At 32.4% G+C, this 11,702-nt stretch overlaps 1 protein-coding gene and 1 pseudogene across 1 annotated transcript; one reads left to right on the top strand and one right to left on the bottom strand.

The window, feature by feature from the left end:
• Positions 1–3,145: 3,145 nt before the first annotated feature.
• Positions 3,146–7,108, top strand: LOC110738670 (polygalacturonase-like). Its single transcript, XM_021919071.1, has 4 exons — positions 3,146–4,023; positions 4,797–5,086; positions 5,209–5,437; positions 6,630–7,108. Exons 1-4 carry the CDS (start codon positions 3,565–3,567, stop codon positions 6,849–6,851), a joined length of 1,200 nt encoding a protein of 399 aa, XP_021774763.1. The 5' UTR covers positions 3,146–3,564; the 3' UTR covers positions 6,852–7,108.
• Positions 7,109–7,447: 339 nt separating this feature from the next.
• Positions 7,448–11,290, bottom strand: LOC110738574 (annotated as a pseudogene).
• Positions 11,291–11,702: the final 412 nt, after the last annotated feature.

Genomic DNA, 11,702 nt, shown 5'->3' with positions numbered 1-11,702 from the left:
GAAAAATTTTAACTAATGAATGACATGTGTCATCGCTAGTTTCGCTTTTAGTATGTATTAAGTTATGGATGACTAGTTTTGTGCCCCGTGCGATGCCCGGGTTGTTTATGTACTTTTAAGATAAAATTATATTATGATTCAATTTAATTGAAAATAGAATTCTTAATTAACCTTTTTTTGCCACAAAGTCTATCTATATTTATCCAATGTGGTACGACACTTGGTGCGTGAAAAATTAAAACGCTAAATGATGTTGTCTTGTGGCCTAATTATAAGTTTATTATTTTGTATTTTATCGAAAATAAAACTCTAAACTAACAATCTTATTCTAAATTAACTTTTTATCTTATGAAGTCTATCCAAATATATCTAAAGTGGTGCGACACTTGGCGATTTTTATGTATAAAGCCTATTAAAATCTATTTACGGTGGCGCGACACTTGGCGAAAAGTTGAAACACCAAGTGTCGCTATTTCGTGAGCTGACTAAAAGTTTAGCTTTATATATTAGTTATATGATTATTGATACGTAAAGTAGGCAGCCAAGGGTATTGTTTCGGGGTTTTCTGATGTCCTGCGGGAGAGTTACAATTCCGAGACTGGAACCGGACGCCTGTACCTGCAAAATAACGGAGACTCCTGAGAGCTCCGCCTCCAACGGTCAAGTTAGTACCTGATTAAGGAGTAATTAATACATAAATTAAAGTAATGAGATCTCTCTAGGTGAGAGTGCTTAGTGTTGGTAATCTGCGTCGTAAGCGAGATTAGCCGGTTGTTAATAACTCTGTTCTTCTCTGCTTAATCTCTTGATTATTCGATTCTGTGATTAATGAGGATTAATCGAGTATTTATAGCCTTGGGAAGCGTGCAACTCTCTAGGTTTAAGGTAAACCTAGGGCTGACCGGGCCTCTAGACTGGACTGGGCCTTGATGGCCGGTTTTCCCATTTGGCATGGGCGGACACGTGGCGTGTCTTAAGTGGTCCGTGGAGGACGTATCTGTGATTGACACGTGGCAGGTTCCTGTTGGCCTTCATGAAGAACACGTGGCGGAACCTGGTTGGTCCACTTGTCAGTCGGTGATTGGTGGATAAAAATCCCCTAATCAGGTATGTCTTCAACTTTGTAAATTTGTAATCATGCAGGCCGGGTTGTGATTATTAATTTATTAAAAATAAAATAAAAAACAAAAAATAAAATAAAAAATAAAAACCCTTAAAAGTGAAATTTTAAAATAGATTTACGAATCAACTGTTGCATGTCTTCAACTTTGTAAATTTGTAATCATGCAGGCCGGGTTTTGATTATTAATTTATAAAAAATTAAATAAAAACAAAAAAATTAAATAATTAAATAAATAAATAACAAAAACCCTTAAAAGTGAAATTTTAAAATAGATTTACGAATCAAATGTTGCACTAAAAAGTTGACACATAATTAGGCCAATAATAATGAAATAACCTTACAAAAAAACTTTATGTTATAATTAGCTGGATGAATATATAATATAATTAGGGAGGGTCAACAAAAATCACATGGTAGGCTTATCCCTAGAATATAATGAATTTGGCGTAGAACAAGGCAACGTGATTACATGATTAAACAAGTAAGATCCCTGACATTTTCACGATCAATTATTAAATGCATCAAGGGTTTATGAACCAAATTAGCCAGACCAATCATTGCTTTGTTAATTAAATTCCATCTAATTAGCAATGTTGTTTGATAATTAAAGATAACGTATTATCTTATAAACCTATTAGGATATATAGGGCATGCTTTTTACTCGTATATTGTCTAATCGTGTTTTAATTTCCTAATTTAAGGTTTGATGTATTGGAATGTGTGTTAATGGAGTATCATTAACTTATACTCCGTACTAATTGACGTGCGTTAAGCCGTTAATGAAGTATATGTTAATACTCATTGTGAAGTGCAAATGCTTTCATTGTTAGCATCACAATTTCTTAGAATAGGGGTTTTAGTGTTCCACCAAATCACTACCCATACCATGTAGTACGTCTCGATTAAATGGCAAGGATAACAGAATCCCTACCCCAAGTACATACATTGTTTTCGATAATTGTGTAATCGAATTGTCTCATGTGGTTAGTTAGGTAGAAGCATATATGTTTGACACTTTCTACCTTTTTATAATCACACCGTCTGGAATTTTCCTCAATTCACAAACAATTTTAATATTGTTTTTATGATTTATACGTTGGAAAATATATAATTATGTGGGATCTTATTATATTTGTCCCGAAATATACTTTCATAATTTTACTACATATTTAATTTATAAAATGTACATTGTTAAACGTGAAATCATCAACGGAGATTTATTTTTTTAAAAAGGTACTCCGTATTTCATAGTAGAACAACATTATATCAATATTGTTTGAGGATTAGGTCCAAAAACATTTGGTTAATTCTCTTTGTTTTCGTACCAAGTTCTCTTTACCAAGCCACATAATTCAGGACCCTAGTTGTTGCGTGAGCTAGAATGTTTTTGTGAATCATAGCAAATGGCAAATAGGCTGTTGGTTAACACACTTGCCCCGGAACATATTTAAGTATCTTTTTCTTTATTCTTTCCTACTAATTACTAACCTCAAGTCTAGAAGAGATTTATATAACATACAAAACAAAATCCAAAACTAAGGTAAAAGCATTAGTATCCGAGTTTATAATGGTTGAGTGAGGACATTTTTTTTGGGGTGGGGGGTTGTTGGTAAGGAGAAGGGTTCTACCGAGGCAAGACCTCTCACATGCAAATAAGGAACGGGAGGGTAAGGGTTGAGTGAGGACATGTTATCAGGCTAGGCAATTTAATTAGGAAGGGGTGGGGGTGGGGGGAAATCGTACGGAATACAACATATTTAAAATAAAATCTTGCTAACGAATGCCCCCAGGTAGATAAACATTTAAAACATTACCTAAAATGATATTAATTTAGGAATGCAAGATAAAATCACGCGTCTCAGTGTAACTAATAATGTTTTTAATTTAATCTTTTTACTTTTAGCTATCTTATCCAACGCTCTAAGGACATTCGTTAGCTTTTGCATTTAAAATGTTATTTTTATTTCCCTCTAATAAAATTTAGCAACAAACTCAGGTTCAACCTATTTTCTAATTAGATCAAGCAACTAGACAACTAGTATAACCCATTTGATATGATTAATTGGTTACACTTACAATAATTAATTAGCACAATAACCAAAAAAACTGAAAGGTTGCTTTACGGCGCTCTACGTTATGGCCTTTTTCGTCAAAATGTAACGGTAATTCGGTAATGATCCTCTGTACTCTTTCCCACCATCTTCTCATCTTCCTTTAACTAACTTTTCAACTCCCACCAAGGCTATTTTCGTCATTTCTCCCCTTCAAATTCTCTCCTAAATAAAATAAAATAAATATTCCTATGTTGTTATTTGAACTACCTTCAAATTCCTATAAATACCCTTTTAAATGCATGTAATGCTCCTCAACACACCCAAACTCAATTACTCATATACTAGCTCTAATTTAAATTTTCTCCCTCTAGAAAGTTCTAATTTAAAATGGGGAGAACATTCACATTTTTTTTCTTTACACTTTCTCTCCTGAATTGTGCTCTTATTATAGCAGCTAAAGGAGTAGGAGGCGCCTTGTACAATGTTGCCACATTCGGGGCGAAACCCGATGGGAAAACGGACTCTACCAAGGCATTTGTGGATGCATGGGCCGCCGCTTGTGGATCCACAGGGCGGCCCACAATTCACGTGCCCCAAGGCCGATTTTTTATTGGTAATGCCATTACTTTCAACGGGGCTAGATGTAAAAATAAGGGTGTTAACTTTGATATTAAAGGCACCCTTGTTGCACCCTCGAATTATCGAGTTCTTGGCAACAAGGGTACTTGGCTAGCTTTTCAATACGTCACCGGAGTGTCGATCTCCGGTGGGGTATTGGATGGTCAAGGTGATGGTTTATGGGCTTGTAAAGTGGCCGGCAAAGGCGGATGCCCAAGTGGACTCACGGTAAGTGTATAAATCTAATTACATTGTCATTCTTCTAAGTTATTAGTCCACGTTACATGAATTTGGTCACCAAATTAACGAATGAAAAAAAAAATGTAAATTGGTCAATGAAGACTTCAATAAGAAAGTAGCTAAACAATGAAAATTTTCTACAAAAAATTATGCAAAATTTGGTGATTACCCATAAGCAAACATAACCTCAATTTTTATTTTTTTTTAAAAAAATGATTTTTATTTCATTAAATTTAAAAGTGGTCATACAAGTCATTTCCAAAAATTATTATCAATTCCTTAATAATTATGTCCCCTTTAAGACTAAGACGTTTTAATACAACCGTTTAATGGGAGTAGCTTACATGTGACTTGATCCAGATTGCACGGGGTTGCAACACGGAGTTAATCAAGCATAAACCATATATAGCATAACGTAATTGACATTATTATTATTATTGAGATAGCATAACAAATTAACAGCCCATAAAATAATGATAAAGTAACTAACATAATACACCTGAAATTCCATGTGATTTATTGTGTGTAAACTATAGTAAAAACATTCAGAATCTCAGAGATAATATAACACATGGTTTTGATTTGGTTTGTTTGAGTACATATACTACCTTCCTTTCTGTATGATGGTACACAAGGATAATAATTAGTACGTGTATAATGTACTTGTCGTACTTGTAAATTATGATTATTCATTTTGGGGATAACTTTATTTTTTAGAGTTAGCTTATTGAATGTTATTGTTGTTTCTATGGTGCGTGCAGAATATTGGGTTTACCAGCTCCAAAAATATTGCGATCAAAGGATTAACCTCACTAAACAGCCAATTATACCACATTGTATTTGTTGGTTGCCAGAATGTGAAAGTTCAAGGCGTGAAAGTTTCAGCTTCCGGATCAAGTCCTAATACTGATGGAATTCATGTACAATCGTCGACTAGTGTAACAATTCGAAGTACTACTATTGGTACCGGAGATGATTGTATCTCGATTGGCGCCGGAACCACGAATATGTGGATGGAGAACATCAAGTGTGGACCTGGTCATGGTATCAGGTATATATTCCTCGATTTTCAATTGGAATATATAATTGTCAATACACAACCTAAAACACGTGGATAATACGATTTTTTTTTCTATATTTTGCTTACCAAAATAAATAATTATAATTGTGCAGCATTGGAAGTCTAGGCAAAGAGATGAATGAGCCCGGAGTACAAAACATAACAGTGAAGACGGCAACATTTACCGGTACCCAAAACGGTGTCCGAATTAAATCTTGGGGAAGACCTAGCAATGGGTTTGTAAAGGATGTATTATTCCAACATATTACTATGGTCAATGCTCAAAACCCCATTATTATTGACCAAAATTATTGCCCCGGAAACAAAGGTTGTCCAGGAAAGGTAACACACCTTACACTTTTGTACAATTTTCGACTTATAATAATTATACTTCGTATATATCAAATATGTATGTACAAACGCACTTTTAAATAATTTGTAGTGTTAGTAGAGCTGTCAGTTTCTGACCTGAACCGTTAGACCCGACTGTTTCCAACCAATCCGAAAAGGAACTGAACTGTTTAAAACCCGTTTTTTGGAAACCGAAAACTTACCCGACCCAATTTTTTCCAACCCGAAACTGAATTGAACCGAATTTGTGCAAACCGTTACTAACCCGACCCGTAATCAAGCCAAACCGTTACAACCGGAACTGAAAGCAACCCAAACCGATTACGTTAAAACCCGATAGAAACCCGACCTGTTTATAAACCGAAAACCGTTAAAACACGATAAAAATCCAATAAACCTAAATCGTTCCAACCCGTAAGCTATTGTGACCGAACCGGTTATAATCCGTAACCCGTTGTGACTGAACCGTTTATCAATCGTAACCCGTTGTGACCAAACCGTTTAAAACCTGTAACCCGTTATGACTGAGTCATTTACAACGTGTTACCCAATATGTTTATGATCTAATCTGTTTCAACCCACTACTCGATAAACCCAACTCATTCATGACTTGACTTGATTATAACATGACTCGTTCCTACCCGTTATCTGACTAATTCGACCCGATAATCCAACTCAATTTAAACCGATATGATTTGATTAGAAACCCGCTTCAAATTGGGTAAATTCGTTTTCAAACCAACCAAGTTCAATCTAAATCGATTATAACCTGAAACGATAATGATTGGACCCGATTTCACCCAATCTGTTTTGAACCGAAACCCATTTTCGAACTGACCCAGTTAAACCCAAACTGATTATGACCCGAACCTATTACGACCCGTCCTGATTAAGACCTGAACTGTTTTCAAACCGACCCGCTTCAACCCAAATTGATTATGACTCGAACCGACTAGAACCCGACCCGATAAGGACCCGATCCGAATAGAAACTGCAATTAAAAAAACCAAACCGAACTGACCCGATAATTTTCAAAACCGACCCAAACTGACCCGCTTATTATTTCAACCCGTTATAAACCGACCCGTTATAACCCGAAACTGATAAACCCAACCCAAACCCGAATTGTTTAACCGAATTGACACCCCTAAGTGTTAGCTAATCTTCATCTATGTATTCACAGGTCTCAGGAGTAAAAATCCACGGCATAAGCTACCAAGACATACATGGATCGTCGGCTTCTCCGGTTGCTATACATTTTGATTGTAGCGCGAAAAACCATTGTACAGGGCTAAGATTGGAGAACGTTAAGTTAACCTACAACAACAACAAACCAGCCTCCTCAATGTGTGCCTTTGCTGGTGGATCAAGCTATGGATTAGTTCAACCTAAAGGGTGTTTGTAGAACTATATTTCGGAAATTTTCGAGTTCTATACGTTAATTCTTCCCCCATTTTTTTGTATGAGGGAAAGAGTGTACGTTCCACTAATTGATATTCAAGCTAAGGCAGTAGAGTATTGGAAGTGCATGCATGTAATTACATGCCTCCAACTCTTTAAACTTGAGTTTATGTTATTATCATATTTGTAAAAAGGTGTTGTTTTGATGCTTGCTTAATTTGTATGTTGATTTCCAAGAATGTAATTGAAATTGCATTATAATTATTTATTGTGAAATTTTAATTTCAACGGGAATGTTTCAGTTATTTTTTTTTTTAAGTTTTATGGTGATACGACGTATAATTTATGTTTATCTACTTTGGTAATTTAATTTACTGGTAATCAAAATGGTGTCCGAATAAATAACATACAAAAAACGTACTACTCCACAATTGATCAAAATAGAATAATCTTGGTATGAAAGAGAAAATTAGTGTACAAAAATGTAAACGTTAGTAAACAATTCTAGAACTAACTAGAGGCCGTACATGCAAAAATAGTGAAGTAATGAACCGATCTGACATCTATAAATACATTATATTATATTATATTATATTTAATCTTAGAGTTTAAATTTAAAAAGCAACATGTATATCTAAACATGTTTTTCACATTCTATATAAAAATGAAAAAAAATAAATTAAAATAAATAAATATAAATATTTGAATATAAATTAATCCAAAAAATATATCAAAAAGTATAAATAAATTAAATTAGTAGATTACTCAAAACAACTTTTAGATTGGACCTGTTGTGAGTCAAATTTATATTTTTCAACTTTATGTTTGAACAACGATGCATTGGGCTACATTCAGGTTGCTAATGACCCATGAATATCGTAATATGTCACGTCACTTATTTTCACCCCAAAAACCTATTCACAAAATAAAAATAAAAATCATTAAAAGATTTTACAAATATTTAAAATAAAACTCAAATTTAATCAAAAATAAAGTTTAATATACCTGTCCCGGGCAATTCTCGTTATTGGGGCAATATTTTTGGTCAATAATAATTGGATTCGAGCATTCTCCATCGTGAGAGGTTGAAAGACAACGTTGCTTACAAATCCATCACTTGGCCTTCCCCACGACTTGATTCTCACCCCATTCTCAAAGTCGACATTTGTACTGTGACATTGTACACTTTTGGCTCAAATAAAGTTTTTCCCAAACTCCCAATACTTATGCCATTCCCAATACTTATGCCATGACCGGGACCACAGGCAATATCTTGAATCCACAAATTTTTAGTTCCCGGTCCAATTGAGATACAATCATCACCGGTAGCAATTGATGAGTTCAATATTGTAACATTAGTTGACGATTGTACGTGAATGCCATCAGTATTTGGGCTATGACCTGAAGGAAATCGTAACCCCTTGCACTTTCACGTTTCGACAACCATCGATAACAATATGATACAATTGACTATCGAGTGACGTTATACCATTTATTTCATTGTTTTGGGAATTTAGAAAACCTAAATTCTACAATTTAATAAAAAGTAAATGTTAATTAAGTATTAAATACTAAATTTAGAAAACCTAAAATATTAGGTATTAAACACGAAAATTTCATTGTTTTGGGAATTTAGAAAACTTAAATTGTTAGATATTAAATACGAATATATTCAATTGATTATAATGTATAGTAAAATCCTGAAAAAAAAAACAATAAATAAAAGTAGATACTACTTACCTTGAGCGTTGATTTATCATATTATGTCTAGATGCAAATATAACAACGTATGCATGCCTTTATATATATATATATATATATATATATATATATATATATATATATATATATATATATAAAAACATATGCATGCCAATATATAAACCGCATATATATTAAATTTTACATATAGAAAATAATTAACTTACTTCGACACCACGAGGGCATGCTCCTTTTCCAGATCGTTTACAATTCCATAGTTTAGTTCCTGCACCGTCAAACACTCCACCAGAAAGCGTAACACCATTGACGTGATCAAATAACACCCATGTTTTTGAATTTTGAAGCACCCGAAAATCATTAGGGGCTACTATGGTACCGTTTACAACAAAATTAATCTTACTACTTTGGCATCCCTTTCCCGAAAAGGTAAGGGATTTTCAAAGAAAGAATTCTCCTTCGCGAATATGAATTGTAGACTCGCCTGATGAATCACAAGCTAAATTCCAAGCCGCCTTCAACGCCTTGGAAGAGTCAGAGTTTGAGTCGGGTTTAGCCCCGAGTGATACTACATCATAGAGTTGTAGGTTGCGCTAACAGAGTTTAGGTTTAGGGTCACCAAAATTATTGACAATGTTGCAATTACGGTCTTCATAGTTTTTATTATTAACAAAAAGCCACTGTAGTTATTAAGAGAAAGAATACCTGAAATTGTGGTGGGACTGTTTAATTTTTAAGAGAAAGAATATGTGAAATTTTGGTGTTTGAATCTTTAATTTATAGATGTTGGATACTAATAGCTAGTTTCATAAGCATAAAAAAACACAATTTACGATTATGGATGGATAATTTTTAATCTAGCGAGATGATTTGATAAATTTTCATTAGATTCTAATTATACATATATAGGTCTTTTTTTTATCTTATTCTTTTCCGTGTACTATCAAATTTAAATAATATAGTAACATTAATTTTTCTTGGATAAGATATGATATAAAATAAAAAAAAAAATAAACCTATATTTATCTCTACCGCTAAGTGATTAATCTGATGATTATTTTTTAAAATTTTTAAGACAATCTTTTTAAAAAATTGGTTGTACAATAAATTTATTGTACATCCGTTGTAAAGTTTCTCTATAATGAATTAATGATCCAAAGTTATCCTAAAATAAATAAAAGTTACCCTAATATATAAAAGTTACATAAGTTTTATTTAGATAAAATTACACATAACTTAAAATCACATCACAATAGTTGAAATTAAATTATATTTCCGCAAAAAAAAAAAACAAAAAAAAAAGTAATTATATTACCCTTATGAAACTTATCCCAGTGACTATTTATCTTAAAACTGCATAAATGTTAAAGTTTCCAAAAGGGCTAAAAGTTACCCAAAATTAGTTAAAAATTACCCAAACATTGCTCGATGTACATTAAAATTAAAATTATTGTAAATTGGGTGTATACTAAAGTTTGGTTTATTTTTAACGTGAGTGTATACTAATAATTTTTTGACAATATTTACCTAATAAACTTTGCAATATATTGCTACCTCCAAGAGTTACTGTATTACAATCAACATTCTACAGTGTTTATCTACTACCACTGTACACACGTTATTTTGTAAAAGGTTTATACAATTTGTTTTATTTTTAAATCACCTAGTAAGTTATATAATTGTGAGGTCGCAATTCTAAATTATATAAAAAAAATAGAAAATAAAACCTTTTCTAAAAGCAATTTAATCAAGATACAGATACTATAAGTGTTTATCCAAAACAATTTAATCAAGATATTATAAGTGTTTATCCGAAACTAGAATTAAACAATTAATTGAAAACTTAAGAGACTAAATAATAAGTTGACTTTTCCTAAGATCTATGTATATGTAAGTAAAAATAGAATACCAAATCCTCTCTTTTATGCTGCTAACGTTTCCCCTCAAAAAAATCAAAAAAAAAAAAAAAAAGTAAAAATAGAATACCAAAAAAAAAGGTTTATTTAAATTACCATTTTTTTAAAAAAATGAAGGTATGTAGTGCAAAATGTTACGGAGTATCTGAAATGAATTGTGAATTACGCACGAGTTTAAATTATATAGGTAAGTTTTTAAGGATTAACTCGATGTATAATATATTAGCGTTGAAATAGTCATATTAATGTGATGCTAAAAGTTTTACACTCTTACTATTATGATTACTAAATTCCGTAAGAGTGAAGGAAATTATAATAGTATTGTAACCAGTGCATATTTACTGGTACTAACAGATACAAGTATAATTTTAGAGATTAAAGAAAATTAAGCAAGTTTAGGTTGAAGGTTGAAGTACACCAAAAGTGACCACATAGAATTGTTACAAAATGGAAATCCAATTTGGTTGACGAGTTAATAAGTTTTGGAAAAATTGGAATGACTCCAACGGTCCAACCCCAATATCTGGGTGAAAAAATTGCACCAAATTATTGGTAGACTTTGCTTTAGTAAACGCCTAGATATATAAAAGTGCACAAAGTCTTATACGAAGTATGTGGCTGGCCATACCGTAAGACCAATCATTATAGAGATTATTTCGCTAGTGTAATGAGGGTTACTTGCGCACAGAGACTAGCTGATAGAAGTGTTAAGAAATCTACCTTAATTACTTGACTTCCACCTCCTTTTTGTTGGGTTTTTACCAATTCGTCCAATCGGATTTGTAGTCATTGCTTTATTGACCGACATTACTAATGATTTTAGCATTTGATCATGGACAAAGAGAATACTATTTGATGAAATCAATAGAGTATAAAATTTGTACTTGTTAAACTTTATTATCTGAGATACTCCCTCATCAATAACTATATATTAAAAGACTCATCATCAATGACACATGTCAGTTTCTGATGTGTCCTTAGTATTTTTTAAAAAATATATATATATTTAATAGAAAATTTATTTAAGGAAATTATTTGTAAAATTTAATAACTATACAAATAGAAATGATGTTTACCTTTTTTTTTTATATTCACATTCAATTAACTAATTAATATGGAAAATTGAATAGCAAAATACTTCCTCTGTTCTTTTTTTTACTTGACCTGTTTCTTTTATCACGCTTGTCAATGCAAAACTTTAACTATCAATAACTTTAATT

This window comes from Chenopodium quinoa, unplaced genomic scaffold (assembly GCF_001683475.1).
Source record: "Chenopodium quinoa cultivar QQ74 unplaced genomic scaffold, ASM168347v1, whole genome shotgun sequence".
Classification (NCBI taxonomy): domain Eukaryota; kingdom Viridiplantae; phylum Streptophyta; class Magnoliopsida; order Caryophyllales; family Amaranthaceae; genus Chenopodium; species Chenopodium quinoa.
Note: the sequence above shows the minus strand (reverse complement) of the source record. Positions and strands in the feature narration are given on the sequence as shown.

Excerpts from the sequence above, each read along its gene's own strand:
- LOC110738670 (XM_021919071.1), top strand. The coding sequence starts at position 3,565 with ATGGGGAGAACATTCACATTTTTTTTCTTTACACTTTCTCTCCTGAAT. Across the intron at positions 5,087-5,208 it reads GGACCTGGTCATGGTATCAG|CATTGGAAGTCTAGGCAAAG; the intron begins GTATATATTCCT and ends ATAATTGTGCAG. Across the intron at positions 5,438-6,629 it reads ACAAAGGTTGTCCAGGAAAG|GTCTCAGGAGTAAAAATCCA; the intron begins GTAACACACCTT and ends ATGTATTCACAG.